At 43.4% G+C, this 17060-nt stretch overlaps 2 protein-coding genes across 7 annotated transcripts in view; one reads left to right on the forward strand and one right to left on the reverse strand.

Moving 5' to 3' along the window:
• Positions 1–12739, forward strand: SQSTM1 (sequestosome 1). The gene is made up of 10 exons (XM_032975943.2): positions 1–233; positions 3652–3808; positions 4329–4424; positions 4648–5075; positions 5346–5535; positions 7810–7941; positions 8579–8811; positions 9281–9424; positions 10560–10752; positions 11420–12739. The coding sequence occupies exons 1-10, from the start codon at positions 222–224 to the stop codon at positions 11572–11574; spliced, it is 1740 nt and encodes a 579-aa protein (XP_032831834.2). The 5' UTR covers positions 1–221; the 3' UTR covers positions 11575–12739.
• Positions 12740–15085: 2346 nt separating this feature from the next.
• Positions 15086–17060, reverse strand: part of LOC116954991 (serine/threonine-protein kinase Nek1-like) — a 37939-nt gene continuing 35964 nt past the window's right edge. For all 6 annotated transcript variants that reach the window (XM_076074769.1, XM_076074782.1, XM_076074784.1 and 3 more), the window contains 3 exons: positions 16381–16496; positions 15767–15896; positions 15086–15482 (listed from right to left, as the gene is read on the reverse strand). In XM_076074769.1, the coding sequence (XP_075930884.1) occupies positions 15469–15482; positions 15767–15896; positions 16381–16496 (260 nt within the window). In that variant the 3' untranslated portion in view covers positions 15086–15468. The remainder of the gene's footprint in view (positions 15483–15766; positions 15897–16380; positions 16497–17060) is intronic.

Here is a 17060-nt window from a genome sequence, read left to right on the forward strand (position 1 = left end):
CCGCCCACGAACACAAAGTGGGAGGAGGGGTGCTGGTTACGGCGCCATTATTCGTGGCGCATCGCATATAAACAGAGGGGGCCCCGTGGCAACCCTCACAGCGGCATCCTCTCGCTATCGCTCCTCTCGTGGCTGATCCTTAACTTCAAGTTGTCGCTTGTCGAGTGTAGCAAGGCCGCCCGCCGGTGTCGCTCGTCGCTCGTCGCCGACAGACGTCAACGATGGCCTTCGTGGTGAGTGGCGGAGGTTGACGGCGCTGCTGTGGACGTGCGGTGGCGGTCGTTTCGCGCGCTGTTTGCTAAGACAATTCGCACGTTTAAATGTGTGCAGCGTCACACCGCTATCTGTTACTGTGCCAACGTTTGTTGGGTATACGTGAGCCGTGAAGCCATGCGTGTTCCAATCGTTTTTTTAATTAATCATCTTTGACGTAACTGCGTTGTCCGCTCAAGGTTAAAGTTGGCTGTGTAGATTTTTTTAAAATTGTTGGTTCTTTCGGTAAAGTCACGCAGAATGGAAACAATGAAATTATTATTTTATTATTGTTTCCCTTCTACGTGAAGAACCAAGAATATGAATCCCTGCAGTCACGAATAGCTTTTAAATAAAAAAAAATGTGTGTAGATTTTGTCAAATGGTGCATTTGATTCTCATACTTCGGTTATTTAAATACATCTTATTCAGTTTCTGGTTAAATGCACGCACTTGGGTTAATCCGACTGCGCAGTTGGTGAGCAAGGAGGGATTAATGGCGTTGAGTCGTCTTGTTACTCCATCCACCTGCAGTGTTTACCGCTCGAAGTGTGTGAGCTTCCTGCCCGTCGCCTGCTGGCATCTACGATTGAAACCTGTGGTGGCAATTCCAGGTTGCTGGGGGGTTGGGTGGCGGCGGCGAGTCTTTAAATATGAGACGATCATTGTGGACGTCTCCACAAAGTGGTACCAATTGTATCGACCCTGGAGGGATGATGGGCTGAGACGATTCCCCCAGACGGGATTTAAAATCGCATATTTCCTGTTGCGTGTGAGCTCCTCGCACTTAACGTAGAGCCACCCGGATGGATATATGTACGTGTTTTTTTTAAGATTGTATAACAAACGCTGTATAATGTATACCGTTACGCTTTGAGGCTGTTTTTAAAGAATGTTTTTTTTTCAACTGAGAAGGCGTTTATTTAAGGGATCAGTCCGTCCTCATACGTGGAGGAGATAATGCTCTTAAAGGTAATCCATTAAATAAAGTCTTAAGTATAATGCCGTGTTGCAAATAAAGGAACCTACCCAATGGCCACAGCTAGGCCTCGGCAAGGTAAAGTAATTTACCCATTATACCGGGTAAAAGGGATAACGGTGTCGACCATGTCAAGGGGTAAAGTAAAGGGTAGGGTAAAGGTAGCCCTGAAGAATATTACCCGGTAAATACTTTGTTCACCGCTCGCTAAAAGCTCCGTGGCGCAGTCCGTGGCCTCCATTTTACAAACATTGTTCAATGTGTCGTAGTGTTAACCCAGTAATTAGCCTGTAAACGGGTAATTTGTATGGGCTTGAGGGTAAAGGTAGGCTCGTTGCTTTTGACCTTTTACCTTACCTTGTCGAGGCCTAGCCACAACTCGTCACGCTTCCAGTGCATAACCTAAATACTTGTTAACCACGGGGTACAAAGTGAGCTCACACTGCCACCACTCTCCAAGTTTAACCTTGCTGATACGCGCAGCAGTCTCCAGCAGAGAGAGCCCTTAACCAGCTCTGGATGGAACATTTCTGCTTCCTGTTTACATTACGTTTATTTTTATTTGTTACTGTACCGGCTGTCCCCAACCTTTTTGGCACCAGGGACCGGTTTCGTGGAAGACAATTTTTTTCACGGACCGGGGGGGGGGGGGTCATCATTGGGTCTTTCCCCCTTTTCAAAGACGCTCGCCAGCGACTCATCTTCTTTGGTTCTTTCGGTAAAGTCACGTAGAATGAAGGGGAAAATAATAAATTAAAAGGCCACTTGTGTTGTGGCCGAAACGTCGTGAGAATTTTACTGTGTTATTTGATTAATTTATTATTTTATTCTCATTCTACGTGACTTTACCGAAATAACCAAAGAAGATGAATCCTTGCAGTCACGAAAGCTTTAAATCGAAATTTAAAACTCTCCAGCGACGTTTGTTTTTTTACTTATTTTGGCTACTAGGGGTTGGAGCTTGTGGGCTTTATACCAACACTGACTGAGACGAGTGCGCGGTGCGGGAAAGAGGCGCGGACGGAAGTGGTTAATAATAAAACAATGGGGGTTGGGCCACGCGCGGACTCACCGCTCTCTCCTCCTGCTGCTGAGCGGCCCGGTTCCTAACAGGCCACGTGCCGGTCCGCGGCCCGGGGGTACGGGGCCCCTGTGTTACACGGATCGTCCCGTTAAGCCGGTTCGGCTCCTTTGAGGGATATTCGTGGTGTGCGAGCGCAGCAACAATAACAAGAGATAAAAAAATAAATATTGCAGAGAGCGAGTAAAAGGGTCCTTAAGGAAAATTGCACAACTAACGAGGTGTTTTAACTTTCGTCAACGAAACACGAGAATGGGAAACAAAAACCCCAATGTGAATATGGGAGCAAGAGGCACCAGAAAAAAAGTTAGGTGCATGTGCAAGTAAGCTCTGTATTGACATAAGGGAGGTAAAGAGGGGTAACGAGAGAAACGTGTTTTTCTTTTTACAAGTTGACCCTAGAGTAATCATTGCATTGCCTTTGATTTCTGGTCTCCGGATATAAAATGAAATACCTTTTAGTCGTAACTATTTTGAGTCGCAGACTTGTAGTATTGTTAACCAGCAGCATTTAAAAATGAGAACTTGAACCAGTTTGGTCCGCTGTGCCAAACGAGTCACTGCTCCCAATACCATATGGGGTTTGTGCGGGTGCTCTATGTCACGGGCTGTCGGCGCGAAAACAACACTTGTCATCCCAATAGGCAGGCATCCGTTTATTAGAATAAAGTCTGAGGATCATGATTCATATCCATTTCATTTTTATAACAACAATGCTATCTAATTGTTATGTCGTATGTAGGAATGTAACGATTTAAATACCATGGGGATATGATGATGGACACGATTTGGGGTAGCAATCAATGGAAGAGTGAATTGTTGTTTCTTGTTCCGTCTCGTATACATTGACTAAATTTAAATGAAAGGTTATCTATGACGCATGTGAATGTATGCATCCGTGTTAATTTATGAATCCCAATGTATCTAAATTATGTAATTATTTTGCATAAACCCTGCTGCTGGCAGCTTTTCAGTGACTTACCATGTAATAAGTACAGTAAAGTAAGGGAGGGGGGGTTTCTGTGTTTTTATGTTAGAACCATTGCGTTTTAAGTAGACTGTACCATGTGAGTGTACGTTACACTGTGTGTAATCCTGGTGTGAGAATGAGTCATTGCCCTAGATTGTGATCATATTTACTGATGGTGGTGATGTTAATGGTGTAAATGATGACGGTGTTGGTGGTGATACTCTTGATTGCATTGTTTACATTTATGTTCAGTGTGAAGGTGAAGGCATACTTGTTTCATAAGAAACTAAGAATTGCAGGCCAAGATGGTGTGTTTGCTGATCATGTGTTGGTAATAATCCTGTGCTTATGGTGGTGGTCCTGGTATAGGTGAAGGCTTATTTGCTGCGCAAGGATGAGTCTCGTCCGGAGATTCGCCGTGTGGCCATGGACGTGGATGCAAGCAGCAGCTTCATCTACCTCAAGGGGAAAATTGCCCAGGCCTTCCCATCCTTGGCCGATGCAGGCTTCATCATGCATTACAAGGGTATGGCACACACCCACGTGTACCACGTAGATAATGTCTACCATTTGTGTGTACTGTTGGCCATGTATCTTTGTGAGTCTGTTACTTTTGTGGATTTTGTGTTGCTTTATGAGTGGTGTTATACACTTATCATTGTATACGGATCCTTATGTTGTGTATCATGTGTGGTTAGTGTACCAGTTGTGGGGAGCAATAGTGTCGCGGTTAGTACGCTGCGCTCCAAACCCGGCGACCTGAGTGCGATTCCTACTCACGGCCGACGCCAGTGAAAACTATATGAACCGGTCTTACGCATCTCCTAGTTCCATTTGGCCTCAAATGAGTACCCGGTGCAGTGTGTAGGCATTGCTAGTGGAGAAACAAAGGTGGTCGGGCATGGTGCTTACCACCCACCCCCTCGTGTACCGTTCCGGTCTTCAAAGGTGATGGCTAATGGCACTTGCCCCTACAGTCTGTTAAAGGCAATGAGAGATTTTTATTTTGTAACAATTGTGCATACTATGTGGTTTGCTGCGTGCAGATTCGGAGGATGACCTCATCGCATTCTCCAGTGACCAGGAGCTTATGGAAGCTCTGGGCAACCTTTCCGAGGATGTGTTCCGCGTGTACATCAAACGTATGCACTCGCACACGTTTACTGCGTACACAGACAATATATTGTTCATTCTGAATATTCCAATATCTTATTTAAAAAAAATCGTCACCTATATGTCAAATCATCCACAACGTGATTTTTCTGTGTCTTGAAACTGGGCTTTTCTGGTTAAATCTTCAACTAGGTGATTAGTTCTTCAGTTGCATTTTATCACCTTTCTTTCTCTGCCCCGTGACCTCTCCAGTTGATCGTGGGCAGCGCAAGAAAGACACTGGAGATCTTGGTGGACACGGTGGACAGGGTGGACAGGGTGGACAGGGTGGATCGAGTGGACAGAGTGGGCAGAGTGGACGGAGTGGACAGGGTGGACGTGGCGGGCACGGAGGGCACGGAGGGCACGGAGGGCATGGTTGGCATGGATGGTACGGGGGACACGGTGGACATGGAGGACATGGGGGACACGGGTGGCACGGGTGGCATGGCGGCAACGTACACCCCCACGTGGTCTGCGATGGCTGTGACGGCCCTGTGATTGGAGTGCGATACAAGTGCTCTGTGTGCCCCAACTACGACCTGTGCCAGAGCTGTCGTGACAAGGGCACACACGGCGAGCACGAGATGACCACCATCCCCTTCCCTAACTGTCAGCAGCAAGGGCCTCACGCCTGGGCGGTACGTACCATCACACGACAGCTTGTGAGTACACAGAAGGGTGATCCTATCACAGACGGATGTAGACAATCAGTCATGTGTGGGTGGGATTGGTTACAGGGCTACATTCATGAACTTGATGGCAGAATTTGGATGCGTGGAAATTCCAACACAATTACATGGGAATGGTAACAGAACACAGCTTGTCTACACCATGACACAAACCATTGTCTTTATTGCACAATGGGGATTTAACATGTTTTTTCCCCCCACATGTATGCATGTCTCTAGTGGTTTGGCACCCCTGGGCCACATGGTACCCCTGGGTCACATGGCCCGCATGGACGACATGGGTCCCATGGCCCCCAAGGGCATTCCTTTGATTTTGGCCGCCATGCATTTTGGGGGATGGGCTGTCCCATGGGAGGATTTACCACAAGTGCTGGGGCCTCTACAAGCTTTGGGACCTCTACGCATACAAGTAAGTACACCTGGTGTGTGTAAGCAATAAACAATACAGTGGGCAGTATCATGTGGTGTCGCGGTGACGGTAATATCTGCCTTGCCTGGTAAACAGGAGGCATAAGTTTGATCCCGACCCTTAGGCATGTATATTTGGAGTTTACATGTTCTTCCATGGTTGTGTGGCTTTTTCTCCGGTTCCTCCAGTTTTTCTCTCTATTTAGAAACATGCTATTAGATTATTTGGCTGCTATACATTTCCACAAGACACTTGGAGCTATCATGTGTGGCCAGGTTGCCTTTGAAAAAGAGCTAATAGCTCGGTGCACTTTACCTGGTAAAATAAAATAGTTTGTGTGTTGAATTGATTTCACACTGTATGTAGCCAACTGCTCATTGGAGGTGTGGGGGAAGGATAAAGGAAGTGTAATTTGATGGATCACACCAGGTGCGTTAGCCACAACATCTGATTTAGTCGTGTGACTTGGTGTTCTTTTACCACCGTTATTCTTCGAGTGCATCTAACTTGGTGGAATTACCATTATGATGTCTGTAGTTTAGTGGCGAGTTGTGGAGGAGTTGTTTAATGCGTTACATGTATATGTAACATGATAGGAAGGTGTGTAAAGAATGTGATTGGCAAGTAATAGATATACAAGGGGACATTTTTTGGTGATCTCATTTTTCTGTGATCTAAATGCGTTTCATGGCACTTGGAGTGTGCTTTTACACATTTTAGGCAACAGTCAGCAGTTGGGTATTGCAGCAAAATCAATTCAGAATCTTATTTTTATCTTGGATGAAGCTCTTTCCACAGATGTCCAGTAGGGGCAGGTCCAAAAGTTACAAAATACCAAAAAATGCTGGGAGTGTAAAATTGAGGAAGTTTATTAAATCACAATTATATATATATGTTCAAATTGTATAAATACATCAATTCCAAAGCTTGGGAAAGGCAGCAAAAACAGTCCCAGACCACACCAAGCCAATGCACAGTCCCTGAATAAAATGGCACATTGAACTATTGATACACTTGTAAGGATTAAAGTTACAAATCACTTTTGCAAACGTGGTTGTATCTAGGATATTTTTGGAGGAAGATTTTATAATATTAAGGAAGGAAACGAGATTGGTGCTGCAAAGGTTTTGCAACCTATTTCCAATTCTTGTTCTTGGGCTAGTTGAAAGGCAAATGGTGGATGGATGTGTTAGGTTTTTTTTAGTTTGACATTTGGGGGTTCATGAATTGGCTAAGTATAGTGAAGATTTGCCAATTAGGATTTTATGGATGAACAGGGCCCAAATATGGATTTTTCTTCTTGCATCAAGTGATGTGAGATTTAATTTTAAGTAGCGTTCACAATGGGGGGTTTAGTCTTTTTAGACTTTCATTAGTAACTGATCTGTAAGCAGTGTCACAGTCATCAAAATTGGTAGAACAATAAATCTTGACTTAAAGATTCGTGACTGCAGGAATTAATATTCTTTGGGTCTCTCGGTAAAGCCACGTAGATAGAAAAAATAGAAAAATATGACATTTCGATCGCAACACAAGCAATCGTCATCAGGTGAAAAAAATACCGCTTTTTTCACCTGATGACGATTGCTTGTTACGATCGAAACGTCGTGATATTTTTTATAATTTTTCTTTCTACGTGGCTTTACCGAAAGACCCAAAGAATGTGGTTGAACGATTGCTTCAACACTTTTCAGGCACAATTCAATAGGAAAACAATTTTGTTTTAGGTATAAAAAAACATTTTTTCATTGTTGCTTTCAACCTACTGACCATTGATGTACGGTCAAATAATTCCCACAACAGGTGTGAGGGGGCCATCATCTAGCAGTGGATTGTACATGATCTAAACACATCACTCGTACACACCACTCGCATATTCCACTTTAACACGCGCACCACTCGCGCGCATACACAGCACTTGCACGTGTGCACACTATTCACACACCACTCGCACACATACACACCTTGCATTACTTAAACCTGCATCAATCATTCTCAACCCATGGGTGCTGGGGGGAGGGCAGGCTGCTGAATGTTCCAGAAGTCCCAAGTCTTTACCAAGCGGTCAATGCACTGGCGCCCTCTAGAGGTGGCACATTAACGTGAGGCGAGACTAGATGGAGAAGAGAGGCTTCAACTTTCTGGGCAAGGCGGCACAGCCAAAGAGCAAGGCATGACTATACTAAAATGAGAACACTGGTTTTCCAGCAGGTATGTGGGCATATAGCAGGTGGTTGTATGCTTTAGCGAGTAAAATGGTCCCTTATCCCCCAGGCTCAAATTTTCCTGGAGCCACCCAGGCTGAAGAACCAGCAGCTGAAGCACCCCAAGGAGAGCAGGCAAACCCTGCAGCGGACTTCCTGCAGAACATCGGAGAGAATGTGGCGGCCATGCTGGGCCCTCTTGGTAAGCGGCTTGAGAGGGGGGAGGCGGATGGGAGGCAGGTGGATGGCGAAGGTTGTGTGTAACGAGTGTGGTTGTGAGTGGCCACCGCGGTGGAAAGCTGTTATCTGCCTTGCCTGATATACAGGAGGTCGTGGGTTTGATCCCGACCCTGATGCCTGTCTATATGTATGTTTGCGTGTTCTCCACATGGTCATGTGGATTTTTCTCTGGGTACTCCGGTTTTTTCTCCATTTTAGAAACATGCTCTTAAATTATTTGGCTGCTATAAAGTGCCACTTCGTTGACCTTGTGGCCAGGTTGCCTCTCAAGACGAGTTGTATAGCTCTGGGCTTTCCCTGGTAAAATAAGAATAGTTTAGTAGTTTTAGAGGTAAGTGTGGCCATTTTCTTGTCTGTGTTGGTGAGTGCCTGCCCGAGTACATGTTTTGTGATGAATTAATCCTCATGGAAAGTGTAACAGTACTGTTTGTTAGTAGTTTTGTTGTATTTTAATATTGTGCTGTATAGGTGTAGACTTGATGTAGCGCATGATTGGTTGTTTCGTTTTGGTTGGGTATTGATGCGATTTGGAGTTTATGCTGGTATAATATTAAGTTGTGATGTTTAGCTATTTGAGTGGAGTTTGTGGCTCTGTTTAGGTATTGACGTGAGCGTCGATGTAGAACATGGTGGGCAACGACGTCGCTGTGGAGCTCGTGCCGGCTGTGGTACTTGGGAGGCCAGGGGTCCATGCTCGGGAAAAGAGAAGACCAAGGGAGAGAATAAGGAGGATCCCAAGGGGCAGGGAAAGGGAGAAGAGACCAAGGGGCCGAGTCCATCCAAAGATGATGAACTTGGGATGGAAACCGAAGAAGTCGCCGACAATGACAAAGTAAGTTGAGCGCTAGGATGTAGTTTAATGTTGCATATTGTGCTTGTGTACAGTTTGCTGGGTGTGGTGGTCTGTAGAAGGCAGTTCATGCAATTTGCAACATTTTGAGTACTGCTCGCTCATGTTTTGGTTTTCTGTATTCTGTTCTGTGTAAGGATGAATATATGTACAAGTGTGTACATATTTGAATATAGAGTTGCTTGACCTAGAACTTTTTTTAATCGACATGTACTTAAGGAGCTTGATAATGTGATACCATGCCAGGTCATAGGTTAACACCACAGGGTTGCGTTACTCAAGGGCTGCATAAAAGACGTCAATGCTTTTAGAAATCCTATTCGTTGGAATTATGGCCTCTCGCCTACACTCTGGGTTCTCATTTTAGTTTCCTCGATTGTTCATTCGTTTGTTAGTGTGGTATGAGACTTGGTTTTGGTACAATTTTAAATCTATTGCTCTCCCCGTGCAGGCCACATCTCCAGCTCGGGACTGGGAGACTGGGGAGGGGCCAATGGGCGGAGGCACCACCGCCATGGAAACGGTGCCCAGCAGCACCAGCAGCAGTGGAGGCGCTGCCATGGCTACAGTTAACAACACCAGAGACAGTGTGCAGGTAGGTGGAAAGGGAGATAAATTGTAACAGGATTTGAAGTGGTTAGTTACACTTGAATTTAACATTTTAAATTGTGTCCTGTAACTGCTTTGGAACATTACATAAAAATAGAACTTGACTGGTTTTCAGGCTGCATTGAATATAGCCATAGCAGAATGTGGCAATTTATATCCATTCAATTATACAGTTTAACAGTTTTCACAAACTTCTTTTGTGTCCGTGATAAACCATCGTATTTAATATTGTTCGGATACATTTCTATTCACACTCCTGGATTCATCGTGTGAAAATGGTGTATTTGAATCCCTTTGACTTTTTCTAAAGCCTTTACTTTATTTTGATTCGTTTCTTAACCTGATAAGGTTTGAGTAATTGATCAATTACATATAAAAGGGTAGGGCCTCGACAGTCACGAGGGTTAGGTTTTTGAAAATATGCGCAACAAAAATTTGCGAATGTAGTTACTGTGTTTTTTCCATATACGGAAAAGGGGGGTTAATGACTGAACATACAGGGGAAAATTAAAATGTTTAAAAACATTTAATCCTGTACAGTAATTAAATTGTAAAATCCTTCAAAAAGATAACACGTACGACAAAATGTAATAAATAAAGTAAAACACATCGGTGAATTTATACTGTAAATGTGTAAGTTTTTATTTACCTCTACACCGTCATGGTCACTTGATCCTGAATGATGACACCATCTAGGTGGCCATATGACACGTCCTGAACAAACGGACGGCTAGATGCATATAGCAATATGCGCAGTGCATGATCGCATAGAAGTATGTCTTGCACAATGGGTTTTTGTGCGCACACGGGGGCCAGAAGCCTCCACTGCGCAAGTACTACCCCTCCACTATGATGCCATGTTGCCAAATTGGAAATAGTTGAGGGAGGGAAAAAGGTGCAAAATTTTCACTGGTATTCAAATATAAAATTGCTAATTATCACAGTTTAGCGAAAGAAAAATCTCCCAAATGAAGAGGATTTACTATACTTGGTTTAACTCGAGTTGAAATGAAAGCAGTTTCATGACCTACTTAAATAGGATTGGTGACAATAAATGGATTGGTTCTTGATTTTCTGCTTAATGGCTTGTGGTGATGTTTTTTCTTTTTCCCCTTTTGCAGGGCTCGCAGGTGGGGGAGGCAGGAGGCGATGATGAGTGGACCTATGTGACACCTGGGGATGATGCAGTGGGGGGCTCACGGGGGAGCACAGGAGGATCGCAGCAAGGGGCAGGAGGGTCGGAGAGCGCTGAGCCCCTCAAGGAGGATGGAGGAGGCCTGAGGGAGGCCGCCGCTTACCCCAACCTTCCCAATGGTACAGGGACACGTGTGTGCGCACTGAAAATTTGCTTACACGCAGATGCATGCACTCGGTGACACTTAACTTGCACGTCGAAGCACAATTAGCACACGCTCAACCACAGACTTATCCAAGGAAACTCTTGTAGCGTTTCACCTATAGATATTCACATACCTGCTTGCACATGTATACTTATCAGGAACGGATGATCTCATGCACGCTCACTCGAGGTGCATAGACATGCTGTGACTCGTGCAAGCTAACATTGCACACAGTGATACATGTATTCAAAACATACTGTGTGTGTGTAGGGGCCGACAAAGTAGGATAGCAAGCGGGGTTGTTTGACACCGTGGCTCAGTGTGGGGAGCCATAAGAATATGGTGATCCCAAGGCCTGTGCTCTTCCCTGGTTAACAGGGTAGAGGGGGTTTTTTCTGTGGGAAGAGGGACCCCTATCTGATAGCAGGATATTGGGAGAAGGATAAACCCAGGCAGGGTTAGGGAATGGCATGAAAGAAAAGTGACAAAGGTGGGCAAGTGATCAAAACTGGGTGGATGGCTATTAAAAATTGAACAAATCACAAGCATGTATAAATGAAGGTACAGCATGCATACATACATACACATGGGGCTATACACGCCAACTTGTGTCTATCTGCCCTACTCCCTTCCCTGTGTAGATGCTGAGCCACGTCTGGTTGAAGCTCTGGCGCAGATGCTTTCCATGGGCTTCTCTGATGAGGGCGGATGGCTCGTCCGTCTGCTTCAGACCAAGGATTGCGATATTACACGCACACTCGATGCCCTGCAGCCGGGTCAGGGCAAGCCCCAGTGACCGCAACTAGTGGGAACTAAGGTCTGGTGCCGTTCCCTTGCGACTCATTCCCATGACCAGTTTTAGGCAACCGATTTTAAGTTGGTCCACCTTGACTGTTTACCTGAACAGTGTCGGGAGTGGGTTATTACAATGGTTGATAACTGGGAACCTTATGCTGTAGGCATACTGTTATTTTTATTTACCAGGTGAGAAGCACGAGTTTACCACATTGTTCAATAACCACATTGTTTTTAAAACAGCAACAAATGGCAATAGCATTCATTTTTTTAAATTGGTAAACTCAACCTTAATATGACAGTTTTAAAAACTGCTAGTTTTAGTTGCCAGTGTAGGGTTTAAACCCAATTTAAGGAGTTATTGCAAAATGACAACCCGCTATACATTACCCCCACCCAACCTCACAATTTTGGTGACAGGCTGCACAGTTCATGGAAGCCTAAACCGGTGTGAATTTTGTCAGTTTAAAACTGGTCATAGAAATGTATATATGCTGATCTAAAACCCCTCTGCATTATCTTCCTTGCGCTTGCATTGTCTGTTGTTGTTCTGCTGTCTTGCATATGCAGGACCTCATTCCTGTTTCCTCCTCCCATGAACACTGCTCTCTTACCAAAGTTTAAAATGATTTTTCTCCATACTCTTCCTTGCTGTCTCACTTTGTATTTCACGTTCTCCAAACCCCAGTTTGCATTTTCATGGTCTCATTCTCGTTCCATTCCCCATTTTGAGCACGTTTCCTGGCAGTAATCATAGCCCTGGCTGGATGACACTTAGCTTTGTCAATGCTGACCTTTATTCGCTACAGGTCTCATTCAGCTTAAAACAACACCGTCTATAGTTTTAAGATGCACGGTGTTGGGTGTTAAAATAGTTCCTGATTTAATGTGGTGAATCATTGATGTATGTAATGTGCTGCATGTTTTCTGTGTATCGCAGCTAAATAACATGCATACATTTTTGAAGGTGATTGTTATGTTGAAAGTAATGCTGGTTAAAGTGGTGATTGTTAAAGGTTTCTTCTGATTAAAACTATCGTTATACACGTAAGCTGGTGTTGATGGAAGCTCTGTAAACCCAACGAATATCCAGAGTGATTATAAAAATATGCTTTCTGTTAACTGTATAACTCTACCACGCAAGAAAAAATAAAATTTAAAATGTTTAGTAGCATCATTGCGTTTTCATTTGGAGCTGTCAATTGTTTAAAATGCAGTAATTAGGTTTCAATACAGATTGCAACGGTCTTTTAAAAAAAGGGTGGCTGACCTGACCATCCTGCATGGAGAAGGCAGGAAACTCCCTCCCCACAACCCTTGTCCAGCATGCAGCGATTTGCATCTCCCATGATTGAAAAAAAATGCTATTAAATACTGAATATTTTGCATCAAGTTTATGGCCCTCCTATTTTGGCTTTGTCACGTGCATCACATTTTATACATGGGATAATTTTCATGAAGAAAACGTTGCAAATCAAAAATGTACGCAATTCAATATGCATCATGAGCGAAAAACTGAAGCCAATCTTTGCATCTGAACAAGATTGAGGCTTATGGTGCTTCTGCTGTTCTCAGGAAGAGTTACTTGTTCTTGGCACACAGCTCAAACCAACTGCTCATGAGTACTGTAGCACCTTCCTGCAGCCATGGAGGAAATGGTGGATTTACGAGTGGTCTAGCTGACCACCTAATGTAATCTATTAGGGAATTGGAATTGTAACATGAGCTAATGCAATTTAACTCGTTTGCTACCCTGGCCAAGTTCAATAACAAAAAAACCCGGCATCGCTTATGGCTGGCAAATATCAGGTGTTCTCATTTAACAATGTTATTCATAGCCTTATTATTTAACAATGTTATTCCTAGGCATAGTTAAACCATTAATCTGCCTAATAAAGAATTAAAGCTTTCGTGACTGCATAAATTACTCTGGTTTTTTTGGTAAAGTCACGTATGTAGAAATATAAAATTATATTAAAATACATTAATCTGCTTGTTGCATTGATCTCTGATCTTTCATTGATTGCTGTGGCATTACTAATCCTGCTGAGAATACCAAGTTTGGATTTATTTTCCATGCCAAAGCCTTTGGTTAACTGAACAATTGTTCCTATCCATGCACAAATTACGTCAAAGTTGATGCTGTTTTCATATCTGCGATAAACACCCAAATTATTACCTCGCTGCAAAACATTACCAAGCTGCAGGGTGTACACTTTTTTGCCACGTGCCGTGACCGATACTGAAAGATGCGATCGTGTCCATCCAGTGCTCGCTGAGCTTCATTCGCCTCCGGTTGCCGAACGAATATATTATAAGGTCTCACTTATTCCACACAAAGTGCTTGCCAAAAATTACCCACAATACCCTGATCTCACCAAAGAGCATAAAACCAGCAAGCAAGCTCCAGTCATCCTCGCAGCAAATTTTGGCTAACCAAACAAAAACGGTCACTGAATTGTCCTTTTAGATGCGCTTTTTGGGCCGTATGGAACACACTTCTGATATTAGGAGCCACTGGAGCTATGCACTTTTAAATCTAGATATAAAATGCATTATTTTATAACTCCTTTGTGTTTATTGTTCTTCCTCCGCACCTCCGATCAGCTGTTTGCTATGTACGGTGCGAAATAAGTTCAATATATAGAACAATGCAATGCAGTCACATTGATACATCAACTCATCAATTCACTTGTTTCTTGGTCACCAGTAATCTGATGCCTTCTAATTACTCATTGCTACCAGTTACTGTTCGAATGATCTTCCCTCATGAATTATCCACCCATGTTGAGGACTCTTTACCAGACTTACTTGTTTCCTCATTGACACAACCAACCAACATGCTGGAGGTCAAAACACTTAGCTGTTTTTTGCTGGCTGTCTGGTGCTTTAGTCCTCACACTTTTTTGACTCTACAATTTTTGAGAAATGTCTAATGCAACAAATTGGTTTGTTGATAAATGCTTTAGGAAATGCTAATTTCATTTGCCATTATATAAAAATGTAACCCACGTTAACAGCAAAGTGAAAGGCCAAGTTTGGGCAATAACGAGGGTGGCAATACATTTCCAATGAAATCGAATGTCATCTTTGTTACAATTAGCTGCATTTAAACAAAAACTAACAAGCAGTCGGTGTACACATGGTGTTCATGTTATGACAGCCAGTTGTATTTTGAGATCTCAAGAATACAAATACCAAGTTTGTTATTCGGCTTAATATTGTCCAGCATTAAGGGTTAAGATCAGCTTCAACCGGCCAATAATCCTTCTAAGCGATGTGTCCTGATCTTTTTCTGTCTCGGTGAAATTTCTAGCATGCATTTCTACATGCTTGTTGGCAAATTCCTTGTTTTCTTTGTCGATGTCAAGTATATATTTGGCATGAATTTCTAAGTGTTGCTTTTCATGATCAATTTCCAAAAGCCTTCCATTCTATACAAGAATAAGTCTTGGATTTATTTCGCAATTTATACACTTAAATGTTTATATTGATTTTAACTGCACAACTCATTGCATCCACATTGCTTTATTTACCATTGTGACAAATATAGTATTTATACAGTATAAAGAAGTGAAAGCCACCACATGACAAGGTGAAGAAATTATAAAATTGATCAACAAACATAAAAAGAGTCCAGAATAGTAATGCAACTTCAGACTCGCAATTTTGAGTGCCTCTATTATCAGTCTTGTGAAGTATTCTACATTGATGTTTATTGAGCTCTAGAAAACAATTATATTTATGCTTACTTCTTGTTTTTGAAACTTTAAACTTATGTCAAACAACCCAGACAGCCAAGTGTGTGTTTGGATTGGGTATTCAATATACCCCATGACTCGCTTGCTCCTCCCCATTTGTTTTCCGTTTGGGTTCCGGTTTTGACGTCGTACAGTTACTCGTCGTTATCTGGAAACCGATACGAATCCAGGGGGGGGGAGGGCAGAGGGGAAGAGAGAAATGATCGATTGTAACAGCACCACATCATTGTACCGTAAACTCTTGCAGAAGCAAATGCATAGCAACGTGTTGGAGAATGGCCCGGAAAATGTAACTATTCCAGAATTGTGAGGCAGTGTATTGTGAGGAAAGGTGATGTGAAGCAGGGAGTTGCGAGGCAGGGGATTGCGAGGCAGGGGATTGCGAGGCAGGGGATTGCGAGGCAGGGGATTGCGAGGCAGGGGGTTGCACACCCTGGTAGGCTCCATCAGCCATGACGAGGTGCAAGATCTTCTGGTAGAAATGAGCAAAGCCAGGCTCCAACATTTCACGTGCACGTACACTCACGTCCTCTACAGACTCATCCTCGTCTTCATGAGATGCCTGAGAAATTATGCACACGTATAAAATACAGTACTATTATGTATCGACAGGTGTTAGTCATTCCGGTAATATATACACAAACGAATTACACCAACAATCTGTAAATATACCCCCCTTTTTAATTAAATTATTTTTGGAGAGAATGGGACATGACCTGGACAGGGGGTAAAGATGTGAGTGATGGGTTTGTGATAACCTGCAAGACTAGTGTGTAGAAAGTCTACTGATAATAATACACTAAGATCCAACGTTTTTCCTCCTAAATGGTGGGAACAAGTGCTGTTAGGTGGAATACTAGCAATCCCGACTCATGTTACCCACCAGTATTTGCATGCTTGAATAATTCCTTCTGGTTTACACAAGTTAACATAAGCCTGGAAAGCTGGAAAGTCAACAGATTGAAATATATATGTACCTGTATTTGAGTGAAGAGAGTGACAATGTTTGAATTTGCATATTTATACACTTATGCGTGAGACATTACCTGAATTGTGCGATAAGCTTCCAGAAACCGCTCCACGCCCATCTCTGTCTCGAGTGTCACGCGCATGGCCTCCAGGCGACTAAACACGCTGTCACCTCCCTCTGCCTCACTCTCATCTGTATGCACGCACATACAAGAGCTGTTATTCACCACCGACAGTGATGTTGTCATAGTGTTTGTGCAGAGCGAGGTGCACTTTGAGGCTACGTGAAGTGTGAAAGGCTTGCTTGCAGGAGGCCATGGCAGAGTTCCTGATGTTATGGATTAACTAAGATGACTAGCAGATGCAACGCCTGTATTCTGTGCCAACTTTCTGTGATGTAGCCACCTGGCACTCTGCTCATTGTTGTGAGCATTGTTCCTCCACCCTACATTGTTGCTTGAGGGTGATTGCCTCCAACTGCCCAGCAGTGTTCTTCACGAGCCTTCTGCACAGAGGCCGATCTTGACACCGTTGATACCAGTCATCAGCAAGTTGGGCAATTACCTCCTTTGTATGTATGTTGATGTATGAATGTTGAATTTATATCGCAACATACCTAGCCAACCGCGCGAATCAAGAGGTGCGGAGGAAGTACAACAGACTAAACTCAAAAAGCAGTTCAGAAGATATGAATTTTCAATCTGAATTTAAAAATGCATAGCTCCAGTGGCTTCTTAATATCGGAAGATAATTCTAG

Source organism: Petromyzon marinus, chromosome 3 (genome assembly GCF_048934315.1).
Source record: "Petromyzon marinus isolate PM22_M1 ecotype Great Lakes invasive population chromosome 3, UKy_Petmar_22M1.pri1.0, whole genome shotgun sequence".
NCBI classification, from domain to species: domain Eukaryota; kingdom Metazoa; phylum Chordata; class Hyperoartia; order Petromyzontiformes; family Petromyzontidae; genus Petromyzon; species Petromyzon marinus.